Raw genomic sequence first — 13,607 nt, 5'->3', positions numbered from 1 at the left:
GAATAGGATTGTCTCATTAGATCATCATTTCGTTTTACTCATTGCAAAAAACAAATTCAGCACAAAAAATGAGTTTTTGAAGATTTTCAGAGCCTCTTGTTTGCAGATTCCAACAATTTAAAGTGGACTGATGCTGAGCAACAATTGAAAATTATTTAAATTGTTGGATGCCAGAAACATTTGATTGATTAACAATTTGTGCAACAATTTGCAATAGTAAAAAAGGACTTTCCAACAGTAAAAATTCGAATTTTGCCAATTTTCTCCAAAATTTACAGTGCTTGAACATATTTTCTTGGCATATTCCGATTCCTCTCGTCAAGACCTGTCCAACGGTGTATGCCACTTATTGGGGAAACTCTTGGTTTTGAAATTAAATCGGATTTCAAGTAAGGAGACAGCCATTACCATTTGAAAAACACGCTAACTTTCCAGCCAATTTTCTCGAAAAATTACAGTGCTTCTTAGGTCAATTTAGGCTCTAACTGAATCCTAAAGAACGAGTTCATGCATTGGCAACAAGCATTTTCCAGGATTTTGCAGTATCATTCCTCTTTAAGTGTTGTTTAGCTCTAATAATATATTTTATCTGTTCTTAAAATTCGAGAGCATTTGGAAGAGGAATTTTTCATTCCTGTTTTTTTTTTCAGGAACAAAATCCTGGATGTGACTTGATTTTTCACAAACAAAAAACCACAAATTTTCATCTTTAGACTGAATTTTGGTGCAAAATATGCGGTAATAGACAGTTTCTCGCAGTTGATGAAATTTTAAAAACTGAAAATATTAAAAAAAAAATGATAAATGAAAATAAAAATGAATATTTCTAATTAGATTCCTCGCTTCCTATAGAATAGAATTGAATGGAGTCCATGAATTTGGATTCTTGTTCTTAATTAAAAAAAAATGAAATCCTTCTGTACCAATGTATATTAATTTTTCACCGAGCACAGCTACCGCAGAGAGGTGATTACTCCGATCCTCCGGACGTCATCCTGTACCGAGCTGGCAATTGAAGGGAAGCTGTTCAAATTATCTCCACTGGAGCAGCGTGCGCTTTAATTCCACACGAGAGCAAGATTAATTCAGCGAGAGCAGCTGCAAGGATGGGGATTTCGGGAAAGAGACACGCGCCCGCACCCGGGATTAACATTGTTTTTCTGCAAGGATGGATTTATTTTGATAGCAACGATACAGACACATCCACGTTAAACACATACAGAGATGGAGAGCAGAATATATGTATATATGGTCGTGGAATATTACATATGCAGACGTACGTACGAACGAACGAACAGACGGCGAGAGACGTAGTGTAATGTATAACGAGTGGGTTCTCTCGCGCGCGAGTTAGACACAATTGTAAGTCGTGATATGTGAAATGGAACTGAACAAGAAGGCGTCACGCCACCAAATGCGCCACTCTCATGCAAATTAGCCTGCCTGTAGCGCCCGCTCCACTCGCATAAAGAAACAGGGCAGCTGCTCCTACAGAAATACCCAAACTTTTTGCTTTGGTCTAAAGAGAAATTAAACGATTTAGAATTTCTAAATAATGCTTGAATTTATGGTTATATTTGAAAACAATTAGATAGAATTGATCGAAAATATATTTTTAGGCTACAAATCATAATTTCGTTTTATTTGTTTGACTTTAAATTTTGTTGTTTTAAAAGTTACACTTTTAAATTCAGTTATATAGAGAGTTTATAATAATTCTTAGAAATATAATATTAAGAATATAAGAAGTATCCGTTTCAATTATGAACAATTGAGATTAAGTAATTGATCAAATCTTCCACACAATCGAGGCGTTTTTATTTAGACATCAGAAATTTTAAAACAAATAACAAAAATTATTGAAGAATTATTCGATGTGCCGACTCAAGCATAAATCAGAAACGAGGATGACAGAAGCGGATTCAGCTAATTTTGAAGACGGCCGCCTCCACTTAGGAAAAGCAAGACGCAAACTTTAAAGCAGCTTCTCTACGTCGCAAGTGGCAGATTCGGCAATTTGCATGGGAAGCAGCGCATATAAATCAGCTGCTCGGGAGGAGATATTGGACCACTTTTTCTCTCAATTCGGCAGCCAAACTTTTTATCAGATATTCACAAGCAATCTGTTTCGCTGGGCAAAAAGTTTCGTGGAATTCTCAGCTCATCTTTCAACGACACTTGACCAGTTCTAAAGTATTCTTCCCAGAGATTTATTTTTTATTGGTTTTAGGCTTATTTTTCATTATGAATATGAAGGAGTTTCATTACAAATTCGATACAGGGAGTGGGTAAAATTCTCATAAAGCAGATTTGACTTCGATTAATTTGTCAAGTGATTAGTAGTGAACAATAATTTTGCTCCCAGTTATTTTCACACCAAGATAAACTTCACTCACGTCCGAAATTTTATTACGTATTCACAAATTTGGAGTGCTGTAAAATTATAACATGTATGTAACTAAATTAAATTAGTTTCAGTTGACTATAAGCTAGTTCCATAATTATCAGTCACACATACAGCCTTATTGTCATTTCTTTTGGCCACATTCGGATATAATTTTTCGAATTTTATTAAGACGTTTGATTAAATTTTACGAATTTGGTTGAGTTAGTAACACGGTTCAAAAATGTGCAGCTCTTACATACTTTCTCGGATGAAAATGCAACGAGATGCTATATAGACACACCTCTTTTGTAAATTTGTGGGCATTTTCTTTTGTGTAAACAGGCATAAAACCCTGACTGGCACCCTGACTCCACTTTTTCGCTTCAGACTCTGCGTGCTCCATCTATTTCAGAAGATGAAACATCAAGAATCAAACGGGAAAATGTTCCCAAACTAAATTTTTATTTTATTTTATTGATCAGAGAAATTATAAAAATGCGTCTTGTGCTGGACATTCGCTCTATAAAATAGTATGCCTCGTTTTCATCAAAATGGTTCAAGTTGTAGGCAGACTTGGGATTATTTATTTATTGAAAATATTTCTAAACACTGAAGTAGGCGATTGCTGACACGAATAACGAATTTCTAATTAAATTGGAATTGGTTTAAACTGGTTTTTTTGTCCATACGAATTATATCAGATAATTTATTACAATCACGATGTTATTCAACGTGCTGTCATTATTTCAACTCATGAAAATCGATATTCTGTCCCTCTTTAGCGTATTTTCGCTCTCCAAAAGAATATTACAGGCAGTTCAGTTTTATAGAGGTCAGGAAAATGGTTTGTAAATCAAATATTTCACATCAATGCAAGCTCCAACTGTCAGCCAATTAATTTTTTTTTTCTTAGAAAACATCAAACCAAATTTTTAATCAAAATAAAATATTTTAGACTATATATTGTTTTACAAAACCTCCAAAGACGTAGGATATGCGGTTTAATATCAGTTGTGCTTCAAGGTTAATGAAATTCGAGCATTCTGCCCGCTTTACAACGTGAATGGGCGAGATTGGGTTGTTGGATTTAAATTCTACAGCTTCATCTTGGACATTGGCTCGAGGAGCGAGTGTCCAGCCGGCTCGGTGGGCGACGACTCCTCGGAGCTGGTGGGCGGCGCCACCAGCAGGTTGTTGCCGTTGACGTGGTCGGCCAGCAGCTGCATCTTGTGGCTCGCGTCCTCGCTGGGCGAGTCGAGGAACGACGAGATTTCGCCGTGCGACGACGAGCTGCCGTTGCCGTTGTTGTAGAAGGAACTGTTGTCGTACTCGAGAACCTCCTCGTCTTCCAGGCTAGAGTAGGACGCCGTCGTGCCGTCCGAGCATGGCTCTCCGCTGCTGTCCTCGCCGCTCTCGTCGTTTTGTGTGCCTGCAAGAGGAATAAATGAATTAAAATATTTGATATTAACTACCCAAGCATTTTTTATTGCTTTGAAGAACTTAAGAGCAAAATAAACCTGTTGATTTTCTATTTTTACTACTTATAGTTAAATTTAAATTGTGTAATGTTTAAGCGGGTTGTTCGCTAGCACTACAAATGCCTTATTTCTCCTATTGTGATTTTCTTGACTTTAAATGTTTGTAAAATAACGTGACTTGTGTGGAGAGATAAAAACGAATTAAAATTGAAAATTAAAACTCTTTATTGTAATTAACAAATGTATTTACTTAATTTGTTTATTTCAGTAATTTTATATTTAATTTTTATGTATATTCTGGAAGTAAAGATTTTTGAGAGTAAAAATTAAAAGGCTGGAAAACCTAAAATGTATATATAGATGAATATATCTGTATCAAAATACTCTCACACATCTACGTGATTTTATGATCAGGAAAAATAATTAAAATGAAAATAAAAAGAAAATAACAGTTGAAAAATGGCAAAAATTAAGAATAAACACCAATTGGCATCCTATAATTAACAGCAATTAATTGAAAAAATTGTTTGGCAATAAATTAGAGAAAATATTGCTTGTTAGGCGATTTCTAACAATCGAATTTCAAAACACCAACATGGCTTAATCCCAATAAAAATATTTAGCAAAAAATTAATTTTTTCTTATCATAGATTTTAAGGTATTTTAAATCTCGTGCCTGATTTAAAAAACCCAACTACCGGCTAAATTTTTACTCTAAGAAGTTAGAAATTTGCTTGAAAAAGAAAAGTCCAAAACATTAACCCATATTTTTTGCTGCTGAACATTAATTTAAAAAACATAATTTCATTTTTAAAACTTTGTCAATTCTCTAAACAGTTTTGTTAACTTCAAGATTTCTTAAAATTAATATTAGAGTTTAAGAAACATCAGAATGAAATAAAAATGTTACAAAAGATAAAAAAATACAGAAATTCTGAAACAAGTAAATTTTTAATTTTTGCTGATGAATATTTGCTGTAGGATGAGTTTACACGAAGGTAAAATAGTACTATGGGGTAAAAAATTTAATTATTATTTTTTAACATAATAATATGTTCGTTTTAAAGTGGATAAAACTGATTGGCGTGGTTGAAATCATTTAGTGAATTAGGGCATAGCTATTATTTTAACTCTTTGTTGGTATTGCAGAAAATCACTGCTACTTTTATTTACGCCTGGCTTTATTCCTTTAACTTACTTTGTCGGATTTTCTCAATGATCAGCGGGTAGAGCTCTTTAGCTGTGGCGTTGTACGGCTCGTACTGCAGAACTGAAACACGCACACAAGGGCATAATGTTTAAATCGTGTTTCGCGTCGTGATTTTTGGCTCGCACACTCACTTAGTTTGCAATATTTCAACGCCGTCTCGTAGTCCTTGATCATGATGGCGGAGAGAAACTGCAAAAAGAGGCAACGATAAATTTAAGAGGCGTGTGTTCTGCTGTAAAAGAGACCGGAAAGCCTATATGCTACTATAATGCGGAGACGGACCAGTGAAAAATAATCTAGCACGCTGCGCAATTCTCTGCCGCCGCCAATAGATTACGCAGAGTCGGTCCGCAGCTTGTTTACAGCACTTTATAGTTTAGTTTAGTTTAGGAATTGGGGGCATATATATTGATTTGCCTGCTGTTTTATTCACCACTCCGCAATAAAACAGTCCTTTGGGGTGAAATGAAGAACAAAATTTGCTCTGTAGGGAAATATCTGTTTGCAGGGTGGCTCGGCGAATAAAAGCGCTTTTATTTGTGGTTCACATTATTGATTTTCAAACAAAGCATTGAAACACTTCAGTTCTAATTCTAGCTCACAATCAGTTAAAATATCCACTGGTGTTGAATATTTTTATAAATTATAATAACCTTGGAAAAATTGTAAAAACACAACGTTTGTAAAAATAATACGAATAAAATATAAAATATGGTATCACATTTTTTTTAAAAAATAATAATAAAATTGTTGAATTAAAAATTCTGAAATAGGGTGCAAAAATATTTTCCCGCTTAAGAGAACTCTGAATTTATCACATCAAAATTATTACAATTGTAAAACATTTTTTATAAAACGGTTTTTAACGACTCAAGATTTTTTTTTTATTTTTAGAGATACAAATGTATATTAATGAAAATTGATACAGCAAAACCACTGTAAATCTTTGTTGACAATGCACAATGTAATCCCGAAAATGATCTAGGTAGCAACGTACATTTTTTTATAAAGATGCGGCTAAATGAATTTCATATTGTGAGTGCGTTCTCCGTTCTGGAAATATATTTTATTTAACAAAAAAAATCTGGTCCAAGCAGCGTAAATGTTGTAGAAAATTGCCAAACGGTTCCTCTTTTGATTAACACTAATTGTTTAAACTTACAATTAGATTCTATGATTTTTTAATTGTTTCCTTGTATCTATTCCGTTATCTATTTTTTTAATTGAAATACCACGCATGGTTTTAAAAATAACTTTTTTTCTTAATAAATACTGCGGCAGCTATGATCTTTTGACACCCTACAAAATTCCAACATTGCATACTTATGTGAGCTGCAACATTTGCAGGATCGAAACAGACTAAAATCTCTAGCTTGATCACCAAAACACCGATTTGAAAAAAAGAACTTCCGCAAATTCTAGAGTTTTGGAGAGGAAGGAAAGATTTTTTTATTGAAAACCCTTGATATCCCTTGAGTAAAATTTTTGATAATCGCAATAGATTGAAAATTTCCACATCTACAAAAAACACAGCAAAACCTGTAGAAAGCATTTAAATATTTAAAGCCGTTAAAATAAATTATTTCGCACCTAGGCACTTTATTTTGACAGAAATTAAGAGTAATTTTACTGGGACATTATTTTTTTCTCCTTTATATACATTCCGCCCTAAACACGAAAGGCAAAAGCCATTAATGTTCCCCGTTTAAGTTGTGCTAGCGTGAGTGAAGGTGAAGGTCGGTCTCACCTCGGCCAGGAATTCTGTCGGCGCCGATGGCGTGTCCTCGTGCGCGTCCGTGTACTCGCTCAAGGACTCGAGACTGCCTTGGGGCGTGTTCGTCAGGCCAGGAATCATTGCCGGCGCCTTGTTGCTCTTACTCGACTCCATCACTGAAACATTACGTGACTCTCTCAATCCGGGACTACATATGTGTGGACACAAATTCAATTTGTTCACTGCTTCCTACACGAGACAGGAGCCGATTTGCGTGTTTTGTTGAGGCGCGGCGCCGGACACGAATGGCTTATTACGTTTTATATGGAGGAAATTGTATGTACTGCATATGCTAACTGCCGCATTGGGAAATTTATTACGCCGCCGCGTATTGAATATTTCATTGCTGTTGTGACATTGTCACTTTCAATGTCAACTCACCAGGAAAGACTGTGAACATAAAAAAGATACTGCGGTATTACACTAGACAGTTTAACATCACGAAAACAATAAAACTACAGAAATAAAAACAAATGTGACTATTTTAACCCCTAATTTGGGGTGAAAACATTAATATTGTTTAGTGTCTACACAACCATATGAAATTTGATAGTATTTTTCCCTTGGAACAATAAATTTTGTGATTTTAGCAACATCTCAATGCTAATATCAATTATTCTTTTATATTTTATGTCTTAAATCGCCGAAGTCATTACGCTGAGTGGAATAATGTTATCAAAACCAGCATTCTGAGGTTCGATACCCATTAAAACAGAGACCGAGCTCGCATTTCTGTGTCAAAATCAAACTGTAAAAATTAGGAAGTGCTTTCTATGTTTTCTGAAAAGTCCAGAAAAAATTAAAAACTCATTATTTCCTTAGAGCAGAGGTTTTTGCAGTCTGCAACTCTATGAAAATTTTTGAAATTGACTAGTTGTATAAATCCTTAGTGTTCCAAGCCGCCAAAAGATGGCACCACCGTATACTTTTGTAATAAATTTAAATTTAAAGCCCTTCCGTTGAGATTTCAGACTCAATTTAGCCAATGATTCTTCACTTATTATGCTTTTTGACGAGCTGAAAACCAAAATCAGTTCAGCCATTCGCCGTAGAATCGTAAAAAACTACAATTTGAAATACAAAATATTTTCCAACGTTTCTACGGCGAATGGCTGGACTGATTTTGGTTTTCAGCACGTCAAAAGAAAGCATATCAAGTGAAGAATGCAAAGCAGCAGGATTGAGTCTGAAATCGCAGCGGAAAGAGCCTTAAAATTAAATTAAATTACAAAAGTTGGCGCTATCTGCTGGCGGCTTCGAACACAAAGGGATTATGCAACTGGTGAATTAGAATTTTTTTACAATATTTGTCCTACTTTCTACAATTTAAATAGGTCCAATGTCAAAAAGAGTCTCCAAAATTTCCCAATTTAATTTATTTCATGACATGTAAAATAAATAAATCTTGATTTTGATGAGGTTCGCGTTGAAACATTTTTTAAAATAAACTAATTCTCGCTCAACTGTTCTGCGAGAAAGGAGACGCATGCATGAAAGTGTGCCGTAAAAGTTTCTCAGGTGGAAAGAAAGATAAAAGTTTGCAGGCCCTATGCTGATAAAGTCTGGTCGTTATTTCAGCCGCTGGCGTTGGTTGCGTGCGCAAATGCAAATTCAGGATCGAGGCAGCAGCAACAGCTCGGCGGATCAGATTGTGAGCCAGCCTCACTCACATTGTTCTGTTCCGCCCGACATTCGTGACTAATGAGATAGATCGCAATGGAAAAAAGCGCGGCTGTATGGATTCTCGTTCTGCACACGTGGCTGTAATAGGAAGAAGGCGAAATGAGATGAGATGAGAGGAGCTCTGCATCCCACCTCCTTTTACCGAGCACTCAGAATTATGAATAATGCAGACAGAGATCTTTTTTAGCTGCTTCGGAGCACTCTCAATCTGAATTTTTAGATTTGTTAATTGCAAAACGTGTAGACATGAGCACACCAAGAGGAATGTTAGTTTGAAAAAATTATTTTCTTTATAAAAAATATTTTTTTAAAGTTTTTGTGATTGTACAAATTAAAGAAACAAAACATATATTAAAATTTTAATTTTGAACATTTGAGTTTAGATTATTATAAAATTTATGTTAATAGATTTATTAAATTTTATTGTTATTTTTTATTAAAAAACATTTTAGTAATAAATTAAAATGTTACATTTTATAATATTTACTTTCTATATATTTTAAATTTTTCTCTAAAGCACAATTAATTAATAGTTTAATTAAACTTTCTAAAAGCTTCATCTGATGTCTGATAACTTCATAATATATATATCTCTTACATTGGGGCGAGGCTAATTAATTTGATATATCTTGTTGATAGATTTTTGGAAGACCTTGGATACAGAAATTTTGTCTTCCGTGAGGAAATAACTAGTAAGTGCTACCCTATGCACAAAGGTTGCATGCATCACTCTAGTGAGCTTTGTTCAAATTCAGGGGACAGGTGGTGCTTTGCTTCGCTTTCTAGGGGCTGCTATCACTATTCATCAGTTTGAGTTCACTGCACACGTGCGCTCACTGACGTTGGAATAACGCAATCAACGCTCATATGATTGTTTGCAACAGAATTAGCTCACTTGCTGTGATGACAAGCTTGACATTTGCAACTATAATTTTCCATCAATCAAATCACAGTAGATTGGCAGGACAAATGTTAGAAAATCGTTTTACCATAATTATTGCTTTGTGTACCGAGAGAAAACATTAATTTGAAAATTTTAAATATCATAAAATATTGTCACACTTTAAATAAGTGATTAATTCATTTTGGTTTATTTTGTGCAGCCATTTTCGTTGCTGCAGTTCCGATCACGGAAATCTAGATTAGTTATATTATATGAGGAAATCTTCTAATGCGTGCGAAAGGGAGAACTTATGTGGTTTTATTCTAGACAACACTTGAAAATTATTAGAATTGTTAACTGCAGGAAAGAGTTAAAGAGGAATGATACTGCAAAAGCCTGGAAAATTCTTGTTGCCAATGCATAAACTCATCCCTTAGGATTCAATTAAAGCCAAAATTGACCTGAGAAGCACTGTAGTTTTTTGAGAAAATTGGCTGGAAAGTTGCCGTGCTTTTCAAATGGTAATGGCTGTCTCCTTACATGAAATCCGATTTAATTTCAAAGCAAAGAGTTTCCCCAAAAAGTGGCATACACCGTTGGACAGATCTCGACGAGAGGAATCGGAATATGCCAAGAAAATATGTTCGAGCACTGTACATTTTGGAGAAAATTGGCAAAATTTGAATTTTTACTGTAGGAAGGTCCGTTTTTTATTATTGCGAATTTTTGAACAAATTGTTTATCGATAAATTGTTTAAAGCATCCAACAATTTAAATAATTTTCAATTGTTGCCCAGTATCATTCCACTTTAATTTTGGTCAGAAATGACAGTCTCTTTGTTCAAATTTAATTGTTGCACCTTGTTTTAGAGTATGATCCATCTTAAAATTTTTTATTTAAAAACCATAGTATGATACAGTCGTCAAAGGACCTGAATGGCATCAATAGAGGAAAACGTTTGTGCACTGCTCTCTCCATAAAATAATCATTCCATCAACTTAATTGAACAATTTATAAAAAAAAGTTTTGAATAAGTGTTTAGACCGAAAATGGACAGTCAATTGGTTTAAAGTTGAGCTTACGGTTTAGTTGAGTAATCCCTGACTGAACGCAGTAGCTTTGGCAACCACCAAACAACCAACCAAAGGCGTGCGGTGGCATTAGTCAAATCATCCGGATATTACAATCCGCACAAGCAAATACCTTCTCCGCCACTTTCGATCGGCGTGCGTTCCAGCGGCCGTGACCACGGTTTGCACAGTTTGTCTGGCTGCCGAGTTGATTACCGGCGCGCGGAAGACAGTAATTAAGTCGCGCACTAGCCGGGTGGCAAGCCATTCATCCAGCCGGCGGGCGAGCCATCGACCAAACAAACTGCGTGCGTAATTGGCTGCTATCCTCGCCGGCGAATGTGAATGTGTGTGTGTGTGTGGGAGGCGCAGAGAGCCAACCAACACAATCTGCGGATCGATGCCGGGTTTCTCTCTGGCAGATGAAAGTAAGATCGGCCTACCTGCGCTCTGCAGTCGCACACAAGAATGGGCGCTAATTGCGAGGGGCGCACGGGTGGAAGGGAAATAATTAAAAGCGCCTTTCTGGGTCAAGAGCCTCTCGCCTGCCCATCTCTGTTTATTGCGCCTGAAATAATACGTTTGAAGTTTCGCCACTGCATCTCCGAGGAGGCTGCAACTTTTCTTATTCGTGTTGCTGACGCAAAAGTCGCTCCTCCAGGGTGCTCTCATCGCTTGTTTTTATTGCCTCCTGATAAGCTCAAATACCAGCACCAGCAGATAGCTCTTTGAAAAGTTAACAAGTGGAACAGGAGACTAGCAACATCGCCTATCTAGAGTTCTACTGTAAATTTGCAATTTAAATCGCATCAACTTTCAATTGAAGTTGTGATGAGCTTGAGTTGGGTCATCAAGACGGTAAAATATTTTATATTCTATTAAAGGTAAAGAAAATAATTGGGCGACTTCAAAAGATGAATTTTACAATGGCTTCTATAAAAAATATTGAAGAGCGATTGTAGCTATTGTATTTAATCTTATTGATTTCGCTGATACATCTATGTAGTTTTCTTCCAGACACGAAATATGCGTAAATAACACAATTTTTAAACATTTGACCTATTTTTTAAATAGAAATCTCACAATCAGCTGATAAATTTTGGGCCACGTATGAATTTGGCCAAGCTGCGTCAGCCACCAGCCAAAAAGTAGAAAAATTAAATAGTACGGGATTAATAAAATGGCATCCGTACCTCCGAGCCATTAAGTACTATCAAGCTGCACTTTTAAAATTTGGTCAGCCGCGCCAGCCACCGTAAAAATGCTCAATCGCCGCTTAAAATTACGTTGTAGAGCCCTTGAACTATACACCACAATCGTCAAAATATTAAATACAAAAATTTTAACGTGCAGAAACGTTCAAATTTTTGTTAAAAATTTATTATCTTTAAGTTCTAATGATTTCAGATTAATTTAAAATTTCTTAAGAAAACTGCTGATTGGAAAGCGTAGATTTTGAATAATTGGCGAATTTTAACTGCTTTAATCAATATAGTTTATTTCAAGAAATATTCTACAAAAATTCACGTAAAACTAAATCTGTTGGCATTACTTTAGTTTTTTTATGACACAAAGTTTAAAGTTTGTCAATACCTTTTATTAACAAATAATTTTGCCATGTATTCATCTCCCTCCAAATCAATAAATTGTAATTTAGGCTGTTAGAAGAGCACTACTTACTGTCATCTAAATCTAAAAGAAGAGTGAAAACCTATTTTATCATTAGAAAATTTCACAAGAAAAGGTGTCTATAATCTTCTTAATGTTGTTTGCGATTAATGCAAAAGTATTACGTAGCTCTCCATAATTTTTCAACGAGTAAATATATAAACCTTTGACACGCTAAAAAGGATCCTGGATCTCTAATGCAACAGATAAGTGGGCTTTTTAAAGCACTAGAATTGAATATAAAAATATTGGTTCACCAATTAAAATAAAAGAATGAATTTCATAATCAAACAAAGCCAACAGAAATAATTAAAGTTTTATATTATAAATGTATTTAATATTTTTATTTTATTTTTAAAATAAACAGCTGTTAGACAATATTGGCTTGTTTGAAAATGAACATTTTTTAATCTTAATGTTGTGTCATGCTTCTGCTTTGATTGACAACTTTAAAAAACCACCGTGTTTTAAATATAGCTGATTGTGAGTTGAACATTCAACACTTTACAAGTTCATTTAGCTGAAAAAGCTTATAAATCTGTCATGGAACACACAACGATTATTCATAGGTTTATTTCCCATCGAACGTGTTGTAAATTATTCCACTCACAATCGCGATAAATAGAGTATGCAACCGGCGCAACTGCAGCACCCAGCATGTTGCATAACACTTATAAACTTTATTTTTTGTCCTTTCACACTCACACAAACCTATCAGTCATTCCCTGTATTGACCCCCAAAATCAATGGTGTGTAAAACCCTGCTGCAACAGATTTTTCCAGCAAAATAAAAATAAATTTAACGCCTGGTCACTGAGCACTGAGGTTCAATTTTAGCACGCGCCATAACACTAACACTTTGATCCCGACAAAATTCGAAATTGCAAAAAAAGAGCAGTGCCGGAGAGGCCGTAAAATTATATTGTGCGCAATTGACAAGCTGGCAGCTGCCGTATTGATTTTCCACCGTGCTATTTTTCGCACCGGAATAGCATCTGACTTTCAGTTTCAAAGCCCAAGATCAGTGCCAAGTGTAATGCTCATCAACTGCGTATTAACGCTGATTCCGCTCGCAAACGAAAACAAACACGACGAGTCGGCATCACAGTTCTCACCAATCGAATGTCCACAGCCCGCACTTACCTCATAATCACGCTGCTCGCAATCAGGGTGCTGTCGGGGTTGATTCGCCTCTCGGCAGGTCTACTGCTCGACGACGGGGCCAAGTTGATTTGACAATGAAGAGGACATCCGAGGACTGCTGGCAGACCTTGCGCCCGGCACTGACTTTGACCAGAGACCTCTGATGTGGTGTTCAAGAGTTTTCCGCCTCGCGAAATGGCACAATCGATATCTGTGTGGAGGCAAGCACGCCAACAAGTGTTGCGTTCTGCCGCCGCACCACCACCCCTAGAACATTCACAAACAATTTATTTCTGGAATGGTAATAACAA

General features: G+C 35.7%; 1 protein-coding gene across 2 annotated transcripts; it reads right to left on the bottom strand.

Annotated features, from left to right (window-relative positions):
* Window positions 1-1,152: 1,152 nt before the first annotated feature.
* LOC135936632 (uncharacterized) lies at window positions 1,153-13,490 on the bottom strand. 2 transcript variants are annotated; one of them, XM_065479511.1, is made up of 5 exons: window positions 13,297-13,490; window positions 6,822-6,964; window positions 5,206-5,263; window positions 5,063-5,134; window positions 1,153-3,815 (listed from the first exon to the last, which is right to left on the bottom strand). In XM_065479511.1, the coding sequence occupies exons 2-5, from the start codon at window positions 6,960-6,962 to the stop codon at window positions 3,481-3,483; spliced, it is 606 nt and encodes a 201-aa protein (XP_065335583.1). In that variant the 5' UTR covers window positions 6,963-6,964; window positions 13,297-13,490; the 3' UTR covers window positions 1,153-3,480. The 2 variants fall into 2 exon arrangements, with proteins under 2 accessions (XP_065335583.1, XP_065335584.1); XM_065479512.1 differs by lacking the exon at window positions 13,297-13,490 and adding an exon at window positions 10,619-10,707.
* Window positions 13,491-13,607: the final 117 nt, after the last annotated feature.

Source organism: Cloeon dipterum, chromosome 2 (assembly GCF_949628265.1).
Source record: "Cloeon dipterum chromosome 2, ieCloDipt1.1, whole genome shotgun sequence".
NCBI lineage: Eukaryota > Metazoa > Arthropoda > Insecta > Ephemeroptera > Baetidae > Cloeon > Cloeon dipterum.
This window is presented reverse-complemented; position numbering and strand designations above follow the sequence as displayed.

Excerpts from the sequence above, each read along its gene's own strand:
- LOC135936632 (XM_065479511.1), bottom strand. The coding sequence starts at position 6,962 with ATGGAGTCGAGTAAGAGCAACAAGGCGCCGGCAATGATTCCTGGCCTG. Across the intron at positions 5,135-5,205 it reads GTTGAAATATTGCAAACTAA|TTCTGCAGTACGAGCCGTAC; the intron begins GTGAGTGTGCGA and ends TGCGTGTTTCAG. Across the intron at positions 3,816-5,062 it reads CATTGAGAAAATCCGACAAA|GCACACAAAACGACGAGAGC; the intron begins GTAAGTTAAAGG and ends TTCCTCTTGCAG.